General features: G+C 42.6%; 1 protein-coding gene across 3 annotated transcripts in view; it reads right to left on the bottom strand.

Moving 5' to 3' along the window:
• Positions 1 to 23,126, bottom strand: part of FTO (FTO alpha-ketoglutarate dependent dioxygenase) — a 377,970-nt gene that overhangs the window by 243,763 nt on the left and 111,081 nt on the right. For all 3 annotated transcript variants that reach the window (XM_032324553.1, XM_032324552.1, XM_032324554.1), the window contains exon 3: positions 5,814 to 6,441. In XM_032324553.1, the coding sequence (XP_032180444.1) occupies positions 5,814 to 6,441 (628 nt within the window). The remainder of the gene's footprint in view (positions 1 to 5,813; positions 6,442 to 23,126) is intronic.

Below are 23,126 nucleotides of genomic sequence, written 5' to 3'. Positions count from 1 at the left end.
TCTTGGCTAAAGCTTCAAAACCATTACATTATCTGAAGTAAAACATGAAATGAAAAAAAGGAGCAAAGATACTTGTCAAACAATACATTCTCCAAACCAGATCTTCTAACAATAGAGCTTGTAACTCTTTGGGCAGCCTCAGGAAAGGACAGGGTGGTAGAGATTTACAAGAAAACATCACATTGTAAATAACGTAAAAGGGTAGGACCAAACTAGATTAATCAAAAAAGGATAATTATTTGTTCATCTAGCTTCAGGCAAAGCTTTACCCAGAGTTCAAGGCACCTGTCCAACACCCAGCTTTTGTCCTTCTCAAAGGTCATAAAAAAGAAAAGGTGTGGCCACAACAGCTGGGGGTAGGCATTTAGGGGCCGCGAGAAATTTGCTTGCCCCAAGGGAGGAAAGCACTAGCTCAAGAAGGGCTATGAAGGGAAAGAAACTTGAAACTGACCACACTATTAACTGTTGAAATGAGGTCCACTTTCGGAAGAGACAAGGGCGCCTAGGTAGTGCAGTTGGTTCAGTGTCTGACTCTTGGTTTCCGCTCAGGTTGTGATCGTGGGATCGAGCCCCATCGGGCTCCACGCTCAGCAAAGAGTCTGCTTGGGACTCTCTCTCCCTCCACCCTCCTCCCCCAAAAATGAATAAATAAATAAATAAATACATACATCTTTAAAAATAAAGAAACAAACAAAACTTGAAGAGACATTTCTCCGAAGAAGATACATGAATGGCCAATGAGCACATGAAACAAAGCTCAACATCATTAATCGTTAGGGATCAACCAAGGGGCAGGATGAAACTACAGGGGATAATTGATATACATTCACTGTCTTGATCGCGGTCATGGTTTCACAGGTGTGTTAAAACTCAGGAAACTAAACTTTAAATATGTACCGTTTGCTGTATGTAAGTTATACCACAATAAAACTACTGAGGGAGCGGGGAGGAAATCAGCCATCCCCTTGTTGGCTGGCCTTCCCTTGACAACTGGGAGATGGCACTGGAAGTCTTCTTTTCTCTTCCTCATCACCTCTGCCTCTTCTAATCTGGCCCCCCTTCTCTGGATTACGGCAATCGCCTCTTTCTCCTACTGCCAGCGCTGCCTCCCTCCTTCCACTCAAAACCACAATGGCTCCTATTTCATGCCATGCCACAGACAAGCCCAGTACTTGTGTTACAGTACTACTTCTGTAATAGCTTCCGCCCACTCTGCACCCTTAGTCATTCCTCTCCGTCTTCACTGCTGTTACTCCCCCTCTTCTCACTCAATTCTATCCCTGCTTGCTGCTTCTGAAATAGCTCAACATCCCGTTCCATCTCTGGGCCTTCCATATTCCCTCTACCCAGGCTGGTCTCCTCCCGCTCACTCTCTCCTTCCAGGCTTAGCTCAAACGTGACCTTCATAAGGAAGCCTACTCTCCTACTTAAAACTGTACACCCGTGCCTCCCCCTTGTTTGCAACCTTCTTGTTCATTCTCTCTCCTTGCTAAAACATAAGCTCTGTGAGGGCAGGGATTTTTGCTGGTGGCTATAAGCTCAGCATCTAGAAGAGTGCTTGCCAAATAGCAGATGCTTACTCTTCGGTGCATAAATACTTCCACAGGGATTAAATGTGACTTAGACCACCAAACGAGTTTTACTGAACAATGTAAGTGACTTCACAAATAACGAACAGGGACGCCTGGGTGGCTCAGTCGGTTGGGCATCCAACTGCTGATTTCAGTTCAGGTCATGATCTCGGGGTTCTGAGGCCCGAGTCAGTCGGGCTCCACACTGTAGTGGAAAGTCTGGCTTGTGATTTTCTCTCTCCATCCCTCTCCCTCGGCCCCTCCCGACTTTGCTTTCTAAAATAAATAAATAAATCTTAAAAAAACAAAAACAAAACAGCACATGGCATGATACAATGAAGCAAAGTCAAACGAGCTTTGAGACCTCAGACAAGGATGCCGGGAATCATGGGAAAACATTAAATATCACAGCATTTTTTTTTTTTTTTTTTAAATTACGAATGCTCCCAAACTCCTAGCTGCAGTTACCGTCTAACCTTCCGGGCGGTCAAAGATGAGCTAAGGAAGATGAAGCTACTCGTTTCAACGTAAAGTATGGTAACGAGTTTCTTGCCTTAAATGAATTCGACTTTTCCTGAGTCAAAGACATGAAATGGGAGTCCTAGAATCCAAGAAAATTATCACGAAGCCCCTGCTTTCAGCAGGGTCAGAGAACCGCGGACTCACAACCGCGGCCCGGCCGCTCCCCCTCTTCCTCCTTCCACCCTCCCCGGGGAATCTGGGAAACGATACGAAGAATCTGCAATACGTGGCCCTAGTGAAAATTCTTAAGAATTGCTTTTCCTAGAAAGACAATGTTGCAGAAAGCGTTTCCTTCCACATGTACAAAAAACAGTAACCAGTAATTATTTACCTGGTCCTTCTGAAGGTATTCAAGTCAGAGAATAAGGTGTAGGACTACATTAAACAAGGAGTTGTTCATGTCTTCTCTGATAGAATTTGTGCACGTGTGTGTGTATACGTTTGGGGTTTTTTGGTTTTTAAGATCTGAGAGTAACAAGCATTGCCAGCAAAGCCAGCACTGGAAAATCAAATACTCTGCCAATTTACACACGATTCCCTGAAGCCATTCCTGATTAAATGTTGTACCATTTCAATCTTCTTAGTGGGGTATCTATTAACTAGCTTTGCTTGTGAAGCCAATGAATTTAGTATATAATTACACGTATCCTATACAAATTACTTCTCAATGACCTCTACTCACAGAAATAAACCAAAGAGGGATGACTGGCTCATTATAAATCTACAGAAAGATTTCATGGGAAAAGGTATTGAGAGCAAAGTCCTGAAGGATCTTAAGCTTCACCTGAATTTAATTTCAGCAGGAAGTAATCTCGTCTGTTCTGAACTCCCAATGCATTTTACGTGAACTCCTGTGGCATGTCACACTTCCTTGTCCCTAGGGAACTCCGTGACCTTGGACACGTCACTGCCCTTCTCCCTGCCAGAGTGTCTTCATCTATAAAATGAGATGCTTGAACAAGGTGATTTCCAAAAAGTCTCTTTCCAGGTCTCACATTTCCTGATGGCTCAATTACAATCACAGGAGCACACTTTACCTGTCCTTTCAAGGCAAGAAGGGCATTCGGTTTACCTCTGGAGCCTCCCTACTGTCTAGAACAGCCAACTGAACTTCCCTCAGCAATTGCTTGGCAAACATGTTCAGAGACTCAGAAAACAGTACCATAGTCTGAAATTCCCATTCTCTTTGCCAGCTTTAAGCCGTTTCTAAGCCCGACCATAATTTTTAACCCATATGGCTCTCTTCGAGGCTACCTTTACCATACCTCTGGCAGGATTACAAGGAGGCTAGAGAGGTAAACCTATCACTTGTCAAAAAGTTTCAAGGCACTTGCTTTGGAAATCATCTGACTCAATGTCACACACACAACTGGAGACCCAGAAAGAGGTTCCATTTCACAGAATAAGCTTATCTAATGCATTCCAACCCCGAGAGCATGTGTAGGAAGCTACAAGCAGATGTTGCAGGGGGAGAGAAGAGAGGTGGCAGGCAGAGGGCAGAGAATACTCGACCTGCCATAGCGAGAACAAGGAGAACATTCCCCTCAACTTTCCAGAAGTGGGTATTTTAAAAACCCAAATGCCAGAGGGAGCCATACTGCAAGAATAGGAAAATCTGCTCATAAGGCAGTTAGCCTTAACTGTTAGAACTCTGAAGCCAGAATGTCTGGGTTCGAATCCCACCTCTGCTGATTACTAGCTACATACCCATGGAAAAGTTAATCATCCCTTTGTGCCTCAGTGTTCTCATCTGTAAAATTAGGAAATAGCAGTAGTGATGGACAGGGCTGTTATAAAAAGAAAGCAGGTTAATACGTGTGAATGCTTATATCAACACCCCGCACAGAGTAAGTGCTCAATAAATGAGACCCCCCCAAGCGCTGCACTTACTATTATTAGATAGAGTTCTGGGATTCTCTGGGATTTGTTCTAAGAGAACAAAGGAATCCCGCTGCTCTTATGGATTCTAATTCCTCAGTTCCTCCTCCAGATGACAGTTGCAAGGATAAACTTTTATGTGTTTATGTATACTTGTATACTTTATCAGTCCTAACTACTCCCGACCACAGAAAGCATTCATTCAAAATTTAAATTCCTTTCTGAACGATATTCTAGGTTTCAAAAAAGACTCGATCACCCACGCTCTGGGAGTACAAAAGGACTATTAAACTGTAGGGCTGAGAGGAGGTGGGAGCACAAAGACATCTTTGTCATGGTTTGAGCTATCACATACCACGGCCTCAACGGCCTTGGCTTCAGAGAGCTGCCTCCTTCAGAAGGAAACTAACAAACGGGATCCATTGTTCCTTCCCACCAGAGTTCTTGGATGTGATCGTTCTTAAATCCCTGGCAACGCCTTAGTAAAGATCAGAGGATCTCAGTTCTTTCCATTAGGACAGCATCAAATCCCCTTCAAGCAATTTTCTCAGGTCAGCATCATTATTTGAGGTGCCAGGGAAACTGGCGAAATCTCCAACTGCTAAACTAGTTCCTTGTTCCGGGCTGAAGACGTGAGGTAAAGCTAGAAGATATTTTAGCTGTCCTGAGGAAATGTCGGAGGTGGGGAAATGGGAAGAAATGTAAAGAGAATCATGAAAACTTCTTTTTAAAACTCCTTTCATAAAGCAGTCATTTTCATAAACAAAAAGCATACAAAGCGATAATGACCTCCAATTAAAAAACCGTTTTCGGAAGGCACAGACCCTCCAAAGCTCCAGTTCGTTCCCTGATGGGATGTCTAGAACTCTGGTTTTCCAAACATCTTTCAATAAACAGGTAGAAGAGATAAAGAGACAACAAAGCTAATACTGGTGTCTTGTATTTCTTTGTCAAATGATCAGGCAAACAAAGTCAGCAATGGTCATGCGCGCCCTGGATTGGCTCAACTGTCTCTTTATACCCCGGGGCTGAAAAACAATGGAGACCCTAAACACACAGAAATGGAACAAAAGACAGAGAAAAGTTCCAGGACGCCACAAAAAAGGTAGCCTCTGATCTCTGTTCCAAGGCGGCCAAATTTCAGAAACTTCAAGAACAAGTTCACCCACAGCACCGCTTTTAGGTCTAAAACTGCAGAGCTGATTTGGGGGGGAGTGGGGGGAGGGGGAAGGCTGGAGTGTTTCCTAAAAACAGGCGACTGTCTGCTTACAGAACCCACTTCGACTGTTTCTGGCAAGGAAGGACAGTAGTCAAATCTCTGTGAAGCCAAGAACAAGTCCGTATTTGACAAATCACTCCCATCAAGACAGTGATGTCAACCACAATAGAGTATTTTGGCAAGGCTGGAAATGTGCACCTGTGGGAACCTGGAAAGATTTGACAGATTTTTTGTTTTCCCAGCCCTTTATCAGCAAGTTAATTATAGCAACTGTACAGTGTACGCCGAGCTGTACGGAGAGGCAGTTGGCTGTGTGAAACCAAGACGTGGCTCTCCCGGGCAATGAGAAAGATGAAGTGACAGCAGTGCTTACGCTCAGAAATATTCGATGGGAGCCCAGTGTGGCAATGAGCGAGATAAGAGCGCTAGATGAGAAAGACGTGCACTCTGCAGATACTTGGGGGTGGCAAACTGAGAAAGGACACACAACACTCTTGCACGTGTACACACTCTCACACACGCACACACACGTGCACATACACACATGCACTCACACACACACACACACACACACACACGCCTCTGGAGCCTCCAGGGCTGCGTGTCCCCGGAGCGCACTGTACCTTCTTCGCAGCTGTAGCTGTACACGGCCACCGCCGAGCGTTCCACCAGATTCTCGTCGTGGTGCCAGCTCACGGCCATCTTCCCCATGCCGAAGTAAGGCTCCTCCTTCAGGTAGGGCATTTTCTGGGGATCCATGAAATTCAACAAAGTGACGTTGTAGGCGGCTCTGTTCTTCATGTCCAGCTCGTCCTGCCCGTCAAAGGACCCCATCCCGACCCTGGGGAAGTCTGGACCTATGCACACGGGCACGGCATCGATGTTGGCTTTCTCTTTGCACGCGAGTTCTTCCAAAGCCTGGACCGTCTCTGTCTGCAGGTAGTCGTTGAGCTTGAGGAAGGTCTGACAGGCGGCCCCGATGCCCGGCTCGTCGTACTTGGGGCTTGTGCCCTTCACCGGCCAGGGCACCGTGAACAGCCTGGTGTTGAGGTACTTGTAGGTGTAGCCAGGGTTGCCGATGAGGATGCGCGACACGGGCGTGAGCAGGTCTTTGCCCTGGATCCTTACCAGGTCCCGAAAGAAGCAGCCGTGCTTGTGCAGCGTGAGGAAGGCTTCCTGCACCTCCTTGTGAAGCTCCTCGGGGACGCTGCCCGCCTCGCGGAGAATCAGTTTCGGGTACTTCAGCTGCCACTGAAACAAAACCGAAGCAAGAAGAGGGGTTCAGGGGTGCCTGGGTGGCTGAGTGGGTGAAAGCCTCTGCCTTCGGCTCAGGTCATGCCCGTATCGGGCTCTATGCTTGGGGGGAGCCTGCTTCCCCCTCTCTCTCTCTGCCTGCCTCTCTGCCTAACTATGATCTCTGTCGGTCAAATAAATAAATAAAATCTTAAGAAAAAAAAAAAAAGAGGGGCTCATGGAGCGCTGGGAGTTTATCATTTCCAGAACTGTGATGCTCTGTCAGCATTTCGGAGGAGAGAAAAACAAACAAACAAACAAACAACCGGCAGGTAACATTTCTGAACAGGACCCGTATCTCTCCAGCCTCACATGTTAGGTCATGTGACACAAAGGCCATTGACCATGCGGTCAAGATTTTCAAGTGCCAGCTCAAGGGATTCATCTTTACTATAAACAAAATAATAATCATTTGTGCTCTGATCTGCCCGGCTCCGTCTACAGCCACTTCTCCCTGCCATCAGTCTTCCAAACGCTGGCCCTCCAGACACCCCAATTTTACTAATTAATGGCTTACTGCCTATTTATTAAGTGCTTACTAAGGGCCGGGTGTTATTCTAACTGATTTAGACACATGGACTCATTTGCCGCTCACAGCCTTGTGCGGTGGTACTGTTACTGTCTCCGGTTGCTACAGGAGAATCTGGAAGCACGGAGACATTGTAAACACTTGCCCGAAGTCTAGTGTTGGTACCCAGTGGAACTGGGCTTTGAAGCCTCTGGGCTTGAGTCTGGTTCCAGGGCGGGAGTTCTGAACCACAAGATCGCCCTGCCTCCCAATCAACAACGAAATTCTATCTCCTCTGATACTTTCCCTGAAGGAGAAGTCACTTCTCATTGGGAATTAGTTACCAAGTCCCATGAACACTAGAGCGTGGAGAATTTTGCTTACAACAATAATACGAGTGCCCAGAATGTATTCAGTAAATGTTGAATGAATGAGTGCATAAAGGAGGTGGTCCACTGCGATTGAGAAAGCTGTGATCATTCTATTGGTGTCACTGGAGGAGAATACTGTCAGATGATCCCTCCTCTAATAGGGAAACACAGATTTCTTGCCAAAGTGGCAATAAATTCTTCATTACCTGTTCAGCCACCACTTCTGGCTCCTAGGACTTATGAACGGGTGACAAGCCAGAGTTTCCTGATTCTGCACAATGAAATGGACTTTTTTTTTTTTTTAACCAAAGCACAGGATTTTACCTTTTACCCTTGTAAAGTTTAATCTGATCGGTACCTCCACAGTCCTGTACAGCCCACCATTTTTAAGACTCGTTCCTTCTATATCTTCATTCAATGATTACCGTTTATATGATAAACAAGGCAAGACTATTTATTCCTCCATACATTTTTTTTCCATTCAATGTATGTCTCCAGAGCACCCACCAAACATGAGACAGAGATAAGGTTCCTGCTCTCACAGAGCCTTCTACCAGATCAGGTAATAAATAAGGAAAAGCGATCTCAAATTGCATTAAGTACTAGGACAGAAACAAACCAGCGGGAAATATGTCACAGATGAGAGAAGACTCTCTAAGGACTTGGCATTTAAGCTGGGATCTTCAGGAAAAGGAGGTGCCAGCCATGTGACAAGCTGGGGAGAAAGTTTCCCGGGGAAGAGACCAAAAACCACAAAGGTGCTGAGGAGGGAGACCAGACTGTTCTAGAAAAATAAAGAAGGCCTGTTTTACTAGAGCAAAAGAGCCAAAGGCAGAGTGACACGTAGTGAGGTTGAAGGCAAGGCAGAGGCTGGACCACACAGAGCCTGGCAGGTCAAAGCAGGGAATCAGGATTTGACTCGAAGTGTGCTACAGGAACCAAGGGGAGAAGAGTAATTCGATTTACATTTTATAAAAATCACTCTTAAGTTACAATACCGGGCACAGACTGGAAAGAGCCAAATGTGAAAGCAGAAATCCTGTCAGGTGCTATTAGAATCTCTGAGAAGAAAAGCGACAATGGTCCATATCTGAGACAGAGATAAATGGAAAGGTGAAATACGTATTTTATAGGCAGAGCACAGGCAGTGCTTAACCGCTTAACTTGAGTGCTTCACTCAATGTGAAGGCAAAGAAAAGAAAGCAGTTCTGGATGACTCTCAGGTTTCTGGATTTAATAACTGAATAAACAGCTTACCATTTTTTTTTTTTTTTGAGATTTATCTATCTATTGGAGAGAGAGAGAGAGAATGTGTGGATGCACAAGGAGGAGGGGCAGAGAGTGAGGGTCTCAAGCAAACTCCATGCTAAGTGCAGAGCCCGAGATCATAACCCGAGCTGAAACCAAGAGCTGGACACTTAACCAACTGCGCCACCCAAGCACTACTCCATTTTTTTTTAAATAAGAAAGACTAGGATAAAACAGGACTGCTAGTGGAAGAATTGGAAGGAATGAGGAGCTCCATTTTGGAGCTGTAACCATTAAAATACCTACGAAATCCTCAGGTGGAAGCGGAGGGGGAGGTGGAGGGGGCACTGCACAGACACACCTGGAAATCCAGGTGGCAGCTGTCAGCACACCTGTGGGTTTGTTTGTTTTTGTTTTTGTTTTTGTTTTGAAAGATTTTATTTATTCATTTGATGGAGAGAGAGATGACAAGCAGGCAGAGAGGCAGGCAGAGGGGGGAGCCCAAAGAGGGGGGGCAAAGAGGCTCCCTGCTGAACAGAGAGCCCGACGTGAGGCTCAATCCCAGGACCCTGAGATCATGACCTGAGCCGGAGGCAGAGGCTTAACACACTGAGCCACCCAGGTGCCCCACACAGCTGTGGTTTTTAAAGGCCTAAAAATGAATGGGCCCTCCCAGGGAAATCGTGTGAACCCAGAAGGGGGCCCACGGCCATTTCCTGAGTCACAGAGGAAAGGAGCAAAGAGATCTCTGAGGGAGAAAACTAGGAGAGTACTAATGCAGGAGTCAAAAGACAGGGGCACTTCAAGAAGGATGGAGTAGGCGACCGCCCCTGGGAGGCCACGTGAGATGAGGACAGACACGCTCCCCGAGATGTGGCAGCGTGGACATCACTGATGACCATGACAAGAGCGATTTCTGCAGAGTGGAGGCGATGAGAGTCTCAGGTGAGAGTCAGCTGCGGACAGCATGACAGAGCAGCAGCAGAGGCGCCGTGTTCTGAATGTCTGTCTTGGGCGTCACGCTCCAAAGGGGAACAGAAAAACGCAGCTGTCGATGAAGGCCGATACCGGATTGGGGGACCATCTTCAGCGCTGGAAGATGGGGGGGGGGCACACCAGAGCCTGCCAGGATATTCTTGGAAAGAGGAGGATGCTGTAGGACACGGGGTCATGAACTACAGGAGCAAAATCCTTGAGCAGCCAGAACAGGAGTCTCCCAAGGCAAGTATGTGAATGAATCATGTGGGGTTCGTGTGGCCACCCGCCTTAGGTGGTGGGGAGAAGATAGCAGAACTGTTTTGTTTTTAACCTAAAGAAAAAAAAAATCAAGCTTTACTAAAATATGTGTACATATATGTGCGATATATACACACACATACACACATTTAATATATACAGACACATACACATGTCTATTATAAGACAGACACAAGGATACAGATAATACATCTATCTTATGGAGAACTATCGGTAGAGTGCCGGAGTCACTTCATATCCCCTTGGGAAACCGGTTGTGTACATTTCTTCCCAACTACATTCAGTGACGTGAAGATGGTAGCCTGAAATCGGCCATGGAGAAGTATTTACATCACAGACATCAGGAAACACTCAAAATCGAGGCTGGTTTATTTCTTCCCCAACAGCCCATTCTTAAACACTTAGTAGGACACCACTGTATACGCTTCACATTTGTTACTGACAGGACTATATGACCAAAAACCATTTGGATCAGAAGAAAGATATTTCCTATATTGGAATAAACTGGAAGGAGAGGGGTGGTTCAGTGGGTTAAGCCTCTGCGTTCGGCTCAGGTCATGATCTCAATCCTAGGATCGAGCCCCGCATCGGGCTCTCTGCTCAGCAGGGAGCCTGCTTCCCCCTCTCTCTCTGCCAGCCTCTCTGTCTACCTGTGATCTCTCTCTGTAAAATAAATAAATAAAAATCTTTTTTAAAAAATAAATAAATATAAATAAATAAATAAATAAATAAATAAATAAATAAAAACTGGAAGGAGAAACATCTAAATTCACAGAGGACTGTAAACTTGGTAATAGGCAAACAGGTAAAAGTTTCAGGGAGTTTTTAGAGGGACAGAGAGAGGAGCACTCCAATTTTTCGCAGTGAAAATGCAAAACAAATCACTAGCTAAGAATGTGTGCTGGTCACGTGAACTGCTTGCCAGACAGTTCTGGACTCCTCTGCCATCACTCAGCTTTTTGGACGCAATGTGGGGAATTACGCTTCCTAGCCCCCTCATGTTGGATGAAACATGTGACTGTTTGTGTCCAGAAAAATGATGGCTATCGCTTCGTTGCCAGTACCACACCCTCCGAAAACGCTCTTCTTGGCTAGTCACCAGCTGGTAGCTACATAGATCTCCAAGTTACTACTTTCATGGATGGCGATTCTCTGCCAACCCACAAATGATATGTAGAATGAGGAAAAAATAGCGCAGGGGGAAGGTTTGAGGGATGTCTGTTACTACAGCATTATCTAGCCCATTCTGCCTGCTCCAGAATGCAGGAAGTAGAAAGGACGCGGGACGTCTATGCACGCGGAAGAAAAATGAAGTCATCAAGGCTGCATATGGAAAAATGATCTTACTAGGAAAGCGCAGTAGGATTGCCTTGCTTCTCAGAGTGACTATCTGAGATGTGTGATCATAAATTTAAAGTGACAGAGAGGAGAGTTATGCGGCACACCACTATGAATGGCCATTGGGACTGTCAGGGAAGCATTTAGGATTTATAGCTTCTATACTCGTTTATCCCATTTGAAAAATAAAAAGAGAAATATCCTACTTCCTGTTTATGCCGCTCATGAAGAGAGCAATGTCATCTATTTAGCAGCAATGGAATATTCTGGAGCCATGAGCAGTAACTCTAATTCTATCACTAAACTGGTTATTCTCTGAGCAAGTCCCTGAGGCCTCAGCACACCTAAAGCACGTCTAACCGATGGCAGTGGTTAAGAAGAAAATGTCTCCATACTTCCTTAACGATTCTGGGGTTCTTTAAATAATCCTCAGTATAAAATATTAATGAAAAGTAAGATAATTCCCAAGAACTTTATTTGGGAACGCACTCCCTCTGGGACTGAGAGGAGGAAGACTGGAGATAATACAGACAGACACACACACGCACACACACACACACACACACACACCCCTACACACAGCTTACAGCCATCATTCACTATACAGAGGGGCAGGAGACTGTGGAAGATGGATTTAACACAGGGGAATAACAACTCTAAGGACCTGGGAAATTCACATAGCCGTATGAGCATCACATGTAAATACCTTGACATTAAAAAGAACATTCTAAAAATAAAACAATAATAATGACATGGGAAAGTATCCCCGCCCTCCCCGTTTTTTTTAACTGATCTTTCAAGTGCCTTCCCCTCTGACCACAAGGGCCTCTTTTCCCACAGGCCTCAAGAGGCCAGCATTCAGCACCTCTCCTTTCAGGACAGGCTCTTCCTCCCAAATCTACACCTGCCAGGCCCTTCTCATCCTCCGGGCCGCTTTCTCAAAGAATCCTTCCCTGCACTGCCCTCCTCAAATATATATCCCCCATTATCATGCATCACACACGTCTCATTTCTCTTTCACAGCACTTCTCAATCTGTAAGTACATATTTCTTTGAACTATTATTTGTTTAATCATCTGTCCCACAAGACTGAATCTCCCAGAAGGAGGACATGGTAGCAATTTTATTCTTCACTATATCCCCAAGCCCTTGGCTGGCCCAAATATAAATGCTCAGACTTGTTTCTAAGAGTAAGAGAATAAAAAAGTATCTAAGATTGATAGAAAACAGATTAGTGAGGGTCTGGGCTGGGAATGGGAAAGAAGGCCAACAAATGCAAAAGAGGCAGGAGGGATCTTTTGGGGGTTTGGAAATATTCTAAAACTACTGTGGTGGCGGTTGCACAACTCTACAATTTTACCAAAAACTACTGAACTGTATAATCTTAAAAGGTGAATTTTATGGTATGTAAACTGTACATAAAGACAGCTTACCACTAAACTGTTTTTAAAATATTGATACATTTGAATGTACAAAATTTTAATAAAATAAGAAGGCAAACACTAACTGGAAAAAACTATTTGCAATTTAGATGGCAAAAATGGTCTTAATATTCTTAATAAAGAACCTCTCCAAATTTAAATATATATATAAATAAATATATGTATGTATACACACACACACACATAATACATATCAATAGAGAAATTCACATAAATTAACGGAGAAGACTCCTAAATATAGAAAAATTGTACTGCACTGAAGTCAGGAAAAATATGTAAATTAACATAATTGGTATTAAATTGCATTTAATTTAGTCTGCCTATAAAATTTGCAAAAAATAAAATTTTATCATAGTAATACACATTGCTGGTGAGGCAAAATCAAATATTCTGATAGTCTACAATTAGGAATGCAAATTATTGCAACCTGGCTTACGGCTAGTTGGACAAAATTCACCAGAACCTAAGTATGCGCATATCTTTCAACCCAGTTATCCTGCTTCTAAGAATTTATCACAGGGAAATAGAGAAATGTACCAAGATTACAAGGACATTCGTCATACTTTTTTTTATAATAATTAAGAGCTAAAAACCACAGAAATGTCCAACAGGGGATTAGAGGTAAAATGGTACATTCATGGGATGGAATACTAAAGTAACAAACTTTAGAAAAATTTATGCACTGTTCTGTGAAAAATGTAAATAACGAAGTACTACTAAACAAAAAATTAGTAACCAGATATTGAGACAATAGGATCTCAGCTTGAAGTGAAAACAAATTGCAGATAAATACAGAAAAGAAAACTGGGGGGAAAAATATGGTCACGAGTTTATAGTGGTTATCTCTGGGTGGCAAACTTGGGCATAATTTTAATTTTCTTTTTTAGATATCTATGTATTTTTCAAATGTGCTGAAGTAAATATAAAAAGCTTTTTAAATTAGAAAATCAGGGGGAAAAAAGAAAGAAAGTCAGGGAAAAGATGTTGCATTCAAAACTTCTTAATTTCCATTACATTTCTTACATTTGCCAGGAGATTCTTTTCGATGACCCTGAATTTTCAAAATGTTTCAATATTAACTTCTGGTTCTAATTTAAATCTCATTTGTAATGCTGCTGAATGCTCTAGGAAATTATGATTTTAACACAAGAAATACAAATAATAAGAACTGGTGAATTTGGTCACTATCTCAAAAAAAAAAAAAGAAAAGAAAATCCTCCATCCTAAATGCCCACTCTAATTATTTAGCAAGTAATTAGACTAATGCCTGATCCCTAAAAGTACCATGTAGTACTTCTTTAAAGAGAACTACAAGTAACTCTGGAAAAGAGCTGAACGTTAAATAATTGAATATTAATTCATTCTGGCAAACAAGTAAGTTCCCTTTCCATTTTAGACAGGTACATTTAAAACAGCAGATATCATACAAGAAATTGGAATGGCTGCTGGCAGATTTTCTAATATGTCAGAATTTTTTTGTTGTTGAATTCCATTCAAGTTTTGCCAAGTATAGAGTCACGCAATTGTATTAATAGTTGTCTGGTCACCTAATATATCTTTTGAGATCTACAAAAGGTTTCATGATCTAAATGAAGATTTTTAATAAGCAGTTGGAAAGGTATTTTAGATACAAACCACCAACACGCCAGGCCTTTCTCGATGGCCAAAACATGTGGAATGCTAGGTTTTCTGGAGAATAAGCTTTATTTTCCACCTATGTTAAGCCATTATATAAAAATTCTACTGCTTCTGCTCTCATATCAAGGGATGGTTCTGAAAGAATTTCACCATACAGAGAGGATAGACATGTTGCTAAATGGATAAGAGACCAGTTATACAGGACTCATCTAAATGAGACCAGTGGAACTCAACTCTCAGTAGAGTGAAATTAAATTTAAAATCTTCAACTGACTTGGGAAATGTACTTCATTTAAAAAGTGTTGTGAATGCTGTGAAGCCTGATGATTCATGGACCTGTACCTCTGAGGCAAATAATACATTATATGTTAATGTAAGTAAACAAAAAACAAACAAAGTGTTGTGATATCAAGGGACTCTATTTCTAGTCTGGCTGTTAATAGATTTCGCTGGTAAATGTATACATTAACAGTCATAACATTTTCTATACAATTTTCATTGTAATATGCTTATGTCTTGGTAGCCATCCCAAGACAAGTGGGCTGGATACATCTGGCCTAACCAGCCAACCTTTTGCTGCCTGATGCCAAGCTGTCTCCAAAGCAGGCTCTCCAGTCTGAGGTCACTCTACCCACCCTGCTACAGCTACCACAGCTGAGTCTTGGGATAACATGTAGCTTGCTACAAAGTGACCCACAGATGTCTGCTCGTTCATTCACTCATTCAGCAGTTTTGTTTTGTTTTGTTTTTTCAAAGTAGGCTTGATCCCCAGCATGGAGCCCAATGTGGGGGGGTTGAACTCATGACCCTGAGATCTAGACCGAAGCTGAAATCAAGAGTCCGGACACTTAACCGACTGAGCCCCGCAGGTGCCCCAATCCAGTGGTTCATTTTTTTGTTTATTTAAAATGTACTGAATATCTGTTCTCTACGAGATACTGCATTAAGTGCCATAAATACAATGTTTAAAAACAAGGTAGCTCCTGTTTCAAGGCATCTCATAATTTAACGTACAAATAAAATTTAAAACCAGTAGCTAAAGAAAGACTTATCACAAGGGAAGTATGAAAACACTATTGTGGGAGTAGGGAATAAAGGAGCAGGAAGGGAATCTGGAAAATTCTCATGTATTCAATATGTATTTATTGAGCATATACTATTTGCAAAGCATGAGGCGCTGCAAACACAGAAGAGAACGAAACTCTGATATGCTCTCCAGGAGTTCATATTCATGTATATGGTATAAAAATATATAGGATATATGGGGCTCATCAAATCCATAGTATTTTATAAATTTATTATCGACTTATTTATTTAGTAAAATAGTCTTTAGATTATGATAAGGGTTATGGAATATAAGAAATCCCAGATAGGTAGGATAAGAATGCCAGCGGTGATGTTCCCGCTTCACACGGGCTAGTCGGAGAGGGCCTTTGATAAGATGACTTCCAAGCAGAGAAATTCAAGAAATGAAGATACAAAAGCCCCGCGGATACCTTGGGCAGGGGAGAGTCCCAGGCAAAGGGAACATTCAGTGCAAAGGACCGGGGTGGGGGCGGGAAGGGGTGGGGGGGCAGCAGTGTGCTTGCCTGCTGCTCAGGGTGGTGAGAGGAGGTGCAACAAAGGCAGGGAGCGAGCTGGGAGAAGCAGTGGGGAACCAGCTCTTCCTGTGCTTTGTGGGTAAATGGAAGTCCTCGGCTTTTACTCTGAACACGATGGGAAGCCCTTTTGAGCAATAAAGAAGAATAAGCTGATGAAGGTTTCAGAAAGAGCACTGCAACAGACACTGTGGGGAAACAGACAGAAGGCTTTGCAAACATCTCACGAAGAGACATGGGAGCTCTGGCCACGGGGTAGATGCCAGAGGTGCAGGGAGGTGGCTGCATTTTGAATATATTCTGAAAATAAAACAGGTGGCATTTGCCAGTATCTTCACCAAAGTGGTCATGTATCAGCAATGTCTTCAAGGGTGAGTAGATGCTGGCCAGACAGAAGAGGGGACGAGGGTGCTCCACGCCCAGGCAATAACATGCACAAAGGCATGGAAGGATGAAAGATAGGAGCAGACCCAGGATGTAGCAAGAGACTCCGCAGGATAGTCGATGGTCGCTCTCCATGTTAGGCAATGGGTAGAGATGAGACAGAGAGGTAGTCTAGGGTCACACGGTCAGTGGCCTTAGAGGTCACATTGAGGAGGGTGAACTCTACCTTACAGGCAAGAGGGACTGAGCAAAATTTATAAAGTAAGGAGTAGCAAGTCAAACAAATTAAGAGGAACACAATATTGATGGTAATGGAGAGGGCACAAGGACCACCAGGTAGAACAGGAAAACTGTGCTGGTCTAAGATGATAAATGAGGGCCTGAATGAAAAGAAGAAACACTCTCAGGGCTTATGAAAAGGCAGACCTGCCAGGGTCCGGCACCTGAATGAGGGATGAAGCAATGGAAGGGGAAGACAGCAGGATTTCTTGTTCAGTAAACAGCACAAGGAAGGTTGCCCCTGGAGAAGAGAATGAACAGCAGGAGATCCTAGAAAATGGATCCTCACTAAAATGTGACTCAACACTTGTCACACGTGTGCTCCAAACCGTCTCACAGCTTCTCATGTCATTCAGAGTCACAGCCGACATACTACGCAAAGACAGCAAGTTCCCATTATCATCGGACCACGGCTCTCTGACCTCATCCCTTCTGTTCTCAACTCTCTCGCTTTGCTCCAGGCGTGTTGGCTTTGGGGGCTCCTCCTCAGATACCTCTGGGGCTCTGCTCTTCCCTACGTCTAGAACATTCTTCTTACAAGCACCTACAAAAGCGAGCAGTGCCAGAACAACACAGTGCGTGGAAAGTACACAGTAATCGAAAGCAAGGGGGCATACTGAGGAGAGAGGCGTTTTCTCTGGATGCGAGAGGTAGCACTTATAGATCTGGAAGCCCGGGTTTGTGTTGGATGTGTAGTTCCTCATTTCTTTGTGCTCTGTGGTGAACCTACAGAAGTTCTCTCTACTTTCTATTTCGGGTTTGTTGTTGTTTCATTTTTTTCTCCATGGTCTTCTCAGATGAAACCAAAAAATACCTCTGAAGGTGTTCTGAATTTGAGCACGGTATTCTGGGAGGCACACAACAGAGCAGAAACAGTAGGGGCCTTCGGAGTCTGATAAATGTGGGCTTGGACCACCTCTGCTGCTCAGATACGGAGCTTTGTGTGGATTTAAAGAGAAATTTCTAGAAAAGGAAGATCATACCTACCTCGAACACTGAAAGCCTAAAGAAGAGCAGTGACCGAATGAACACTTGTGGCATAAATGCACAAGCGAGTTGCGAGGACTGAACTCCACACTGTAAGGGTCAACGCACACACCCAACAAGGAAGCTGCGAAAAAGTCTTGCTTTTGTGCCTGGCAGCTGGATGGGCATTCCTGTGGCCAGGGCCTGTTTAAGGGACCCCAAGTCAATCCAAACTTTCTATTTATTCATGTCATTAAAAAAGTATTTTCATTTTGTCTTTCAAGAGAATAGATTTCCTTTACTAAAGGTCTCTTTAACACTAAAGGTCTCTTAAAACACCAACCCTTATTACAAGGTGCACTAAGGGGATTAGATACTGGTATCAGACTTGTTGTGGGTCTTGGAAAGGTAAAAGAACAGCCTTGATAGTTGTTGTCTGCCTTTGAGTTTGCTTCTATCCCCCGGTGTAGGACTGGCTCTGCGCACCGTGGCTGATAACCTCTGTGTTTAATTCTTCATGTACTACCACTACTTGCACCCTACCAAAGCCAAAAGGCTCAGAAGCTGCTTTACAACAGTGTGTGCAACCATGTACCAGATGGCTTCTATCTATAAAAACAGTAATAAGGATTTAAGAACTGATCATATTTTGTGGGCTTATTTAAGGGTCCTTTGTTTTGTTTTTCTGACTACCAAGAATACATGTTCATTTAAGACAATTTGGAAAAACAGAAAAGCTCAAAAGAGAAAACCCTACCATGCTGGCATACGACATTTCTGTATATACCCTGCAAACCTTGCCCAATGCCACCTCCCTGGGGAAGAGGGATGTGTGTATAAAAACAAAATTAAAAGCATACAAAGCATTATTACATAACTTGGTTTTTATTTTTATTTTTATTTTTTTTTACTCATACATATATTTTTTTTTATTTTTTTTTTATTTTATTTTTTTTTATTTCCAGCATAACAGTATTCATTATTTTTGCACCACACCCTGTGCTCCATGCAATCCGTGCCCTCTATAATACCCACCACCTGGTACCCCAACCTCCCACCCCCCGTCCCTTCAAAACCCTCAGATTGTTTTTCAGAGTCCATAGTCTCTCATGGTTCACCTCCCCTTCCAATTTCCCCCAACTCCCTTCTCCACTCTAAGTCCCCATGTCCTCCATGCTATTTGTTATGCTCCACAAATAAGTGAAACCATATGATAATTGACTCTCTCTGCTTGACTTACTTCACTCAGCATAATCTCTTCCAGTCCCGTCCATGTTGCTACAAAAGTTGGGTATTCATCCTTTCTGATGGAGGCATAATACTCTATCCCCAGGGGTACAGGTCTGTGAATCACCAGGTTTACACACTTCACAGCACTCACCAAAGCACATACCCTCCCCAATGTCCATAATCCCACCCCCTTCTCCCAAACCCCCTCCCCCCAGCAACCCTCAGTTTGTTTTGTGAGATTAAAAGTCACTTATGGTTTGTCTCCCTCCCAATCCCATCTTGTTTCATTTATTCTTCTCCTACCCACTTAAGCCCCCATGTTGCATCACCACTTCCTCATATCAAGGAGATCATATGATAGTTGTCTTTCTCTGCTTGACTTATTTCGCTAAGCATGATACGCTCTAGTTCCATCCATGTTGTCGCAAATGGCAAGATTTCATTTCTTTTGATGGCTGCATAGTATTCCATTGTGTATATATACCACATCTTCTTGATCCATTCATCTGTTGATGGACATCTAGGTTCTTTCCATAGTTTGGCTATTGTGGACATTGCTGCTATAAACATTCGGGTGCATGTGCCCCTTTGGATCACTACGTTTGTATCCTTAGGATAAATACCCAATAGTGCAATTGCTGGGTCATAGGGCAGTTCTATTTTCAACATTTTGAGGAACCTCCATGCTGTTTTCCAGAGTGGCTGCACCAGCTTGCATTCCCACCAACAGTGTAGGAGGGTTCCCCTTTCTCCGCATCCTCGCCAGCATCTGTCATTTCCTGACTTGTTTATTTTAGCCATTCTGACTGGTGTGAGGTGATATCTCATTGTGGTTTTGATTTGTATTTCCCTGATGCCGAGTGATATGGAGCACTTTTTCATGTGTCTGTTGGCCATCTGGATGTCTTCTTTGCAGAAATGTCTGTTCATGTCCTCTGCCCATTTCTTGATTGGATTATTTGTTCTTTGGGTGTTGAGTTTGCTAAGTTCTTTATAGATTCTGGACACTAGTCCTTTATCTGATATGTCATTTGCAAATATCTTCTCCCATTCTGTCAGTTGTCTTTTACTTTTGTTAACTGTTTCCTTTGCTGTGCAAAAGCTTTTGATCTTGATGAAATCCCAATAGTTCATTTTTGCCCTTGCTTCCCTTGCCTTTTGCGTTGTTCCTAGGAAGATGTTGCTGCGGTTGAGGTCAAAGAGGTTGCTGCCTGTGTTCTCCTCAAGGATTTTGATCGATTCCTTTCGCACATTGAGGTCCTTCATCCATTTTGAGTCTATTTTTGTGTGTGGTGTAAGGAAATGGTCCAATTTCATTTTTCTGCATGTGGCTGTCCAATTTTCCCAGCACCATTTATTGAAGAGGCTGTCTTTTTTCCATTGGACATTCTTTCCTGCTTTGTCGAAGATTAGTTGACCATAGAGTTGAGGGTCTATTTCTGGGCTCTCTATTCTGTTCCATTGATCTATGTGTCTGTTTTTGTGCCAGTACCATGCTGTCTTGATGACGACAGCTTTGTAATAGAGCTTGAAGTCCGGAATTGTGATGCCACCAACGTTGGCTTTCTTTTTCAATATCCCTTTGGCTATTCGAGGTCTTTTCTGGTTCCATATAAATTTTAGCATTATTTGTTCCATTTCTTTGAAAAAGATGGATGGTACTTTGATAGGAATTGCATTAAATGTGTAGATTGCTTTAGGTAGCATAGACATTTTCACAATATTTATTCTTCCAATCCAGGAGCATGGAACATTTTTCCATTTCTTTGTGTCTTCCTCAATTTCTTTCATGAGTACTTTATAGTTTTCTGAGTATAGATTCTGTGTCTCTTTGGTTAGGTTTATTCCTAGGTATCTTATGGTTTTGGGTGCAATTGTAAATGGGATTGACTCCTTAATTTCTCTTTCTTCTGTCTTGCTGTTGGTGTAGAGAAATGCAACTGATTTCTGTGCATTGATTTTATATCCTGACACTTTACTGAATTCCTGTATAAGTTCTAGCAGTTTTGGAGTGGAGTCTTTTGGGTTTTCCACATATAGCATCATATCATCTGCGAAGAGTGATAATTTGACTTCTTCTTTGCCGATTTGGATGCCTTTAATTTCCTTTTGTTGTCTGATTGCTGAGGCTAGGACCTCTAGTACTATGTTGAATAGCAGTGGTGATAATGGACATCCCTGCCGTGTTCCTGACCTTAGCGGAAAAGCTTTCAGTTTTTCTCCATTGAGAATGATATTTGCGGTGGGTTTTTCATAGATGGCTTTGATGATATTGAGGTATGTGCCCTCTATCCCTACACTTTGAAGAGTTTTGATCAGGAAGGGATGCTGTACTTTGTCAAATGCTTTTTCAGCATCTATTGAGAGTATCATATGGTTCTTGTTCTTTCTTTTATTGATGTGTTGTATCACATTGACTGATTTGCGGATGTTGAACCAACCTTGCAGCCCTGGAATAAATCCCACTTGGTCGTGGTGAATAATCTTTTTAATGTACTCTTGAATCCTATTGGCTAGTATTTTGTTGAGTATTTTCGCATCTGTGTTCATCAAGGATATCGGTCTATAGCTCTCTTTTTTGGTGGGATCCTTGTCTGGTTTTAGGATCAAGGTGATGCTGGCCTCATAAAATGAGTTTGGAAGTTTTCCTTCCATTTCTATTTTTTGGAACAGTTTCAGGAGAATAGGAATTAGTTCTTCTTTAAATGTTTGGTAGAATTCCCCCGGGAAGCCGTCTGGCCCTGGGCTTTTGTTTGTTTGGAGATTTTTAATGACTGTTTCAATCTCCTTACTGGTTATGGGTCTGTTCAGGCTTTCTATTTCTTCCTGGTTGAGTTGTGGTAGTTTATATGTTTCTAGGAATGCATCCATTTCTTCCAGATTGTCAAATTTATTGGCGTAGAGTTGCTCATAGTATGTTCTTATAATAGTTTGTATTTCTTTGGTGTTAGTTGTGATCTCTCCTCTTTCATTCATGATTTTATTTATTTGGGTCCTTTCTCTTTTCTTTTTGATAAGTTGGGCCAGGGGTTTATCAATTTTATTAATTCTTTCAAAGAACCAGCTCCTAGTTTCGTTGATTTGTTCTATTGTTTTTTTGGTTTCTATTTCATTGATTTCTGCTCTGATCTTTATGATTTCTCTTCTCCTGCTGGGCTTAGGGCTTCTTTCTTGTTCTTTCTCCAGCTCCTTTAGGTGTAGGGTTAGGTTGTGTACCTGAGACCTTTCTTGTTTCTTGAGAAAGGCTTGTACCGCTATATATTTTCCTCTCAGGACTGCCTTTGTTGTGTCCCACAGATTTTGAACCGTTGTATTTTCATTATCATTTGTTTCCATGATTTTTTTCAATTCTTCTTTAATTTCCCGGTTGACCCATTCATTCTTTAGAAGGATGCTGTTTAGTCTCCATGTATTTGGGTTCTTTCCAAACTTCCTTTTGTGGTTGAGTTCTAGCTTTAGAGCATTGTGGTCTGAAAATATGCAGGGAATGATCCCAATCTTTTGATACCGGTTGAGTCCTGATTTAGGACCGAGGATGTGATCTATTCTGGAGAATGTTCCATGTGCACTAGAGAAGAATGTGTATTCTGTTGCTTTGGGATGAAATATTCTGAATATATCTGTGATGTCCATCTGGTCCAGTGTGTCGTTTAAGGCCTTTATTTCCTTGCTGATCTTTTGCTTGGATGATCTGTCCATTTCAGTGAGGGGAGTGTTAAAGTCCCCTACTATTATTGTATTATTGTTGATGTGTTTCTTTGATTTTGTTATTAATTGGTTTATATAGTTGGCTGCTCCCACGTTGGGGGCATAGATATTTAAAATTGTTAAATCTTCTTGTTGGACAGACCCTTTGAGTATGATATAGTGTCCTTCCTCATCTCTTATTATAGTCTTTGGCTTAAAATCTAATTGATCTGATATAAGGATTGCCACTCCTGCTTTCTTCTGATGTCCATTAGCATGGTAAATTCTTTTCCACCCCCTCACTTTAAATCTGGAGGTGTCTTCGGGCTTAAAATGAGTTTCTTGGAGGAAACATATAGATGGGTTTTGTTTTTTTATCCATTCTGATACCCTGTGTCTTTTGACAGGGGCATTTAGCCCATTAACATTCAGGGTAACTATTGAGAGATATGAATTTAGTGCCATTGTATTGCCTGTAAGTTGACTGTTACTGTATATGGTCTCTGTTCCTTTCTGATCTACCACTTGTAGGCTCTCTCTTTGCTTAGAGGACCCCTTTCAATATTTCCTGTAGAGCTGGTTTGGTATTTGCAAATTCTTTCAGTTTTTTGTTTGTCCTGGAAGCTTTTAATCTCTCCTTCTATTTTCAATGATAGCCTAGCTGGATATAGTATTCTTGGCTGCATGTTTTTCTCGT

This window comes from Mustela erminea, chromosome 19, assembly GCF_009829155.1.
Source record: "Mustela erminea isolate mMusErm1 chromosome 19, mMusErm1.Pri, whole genome shotgun sequence".
In the NCBI taxonomy this organism is placed as follows: domain Eukaryota; kingdom Metazoa; phylum Chordata; class Mammalia; order Carnivora; family Mustelidae; genus Mustela; species Mustela erminea.
The sequence above is the reverse complement of the archived record's forward strand: the minus strand, read 5'-3'. Positions and strand labels throughout refer to the sequence as shown.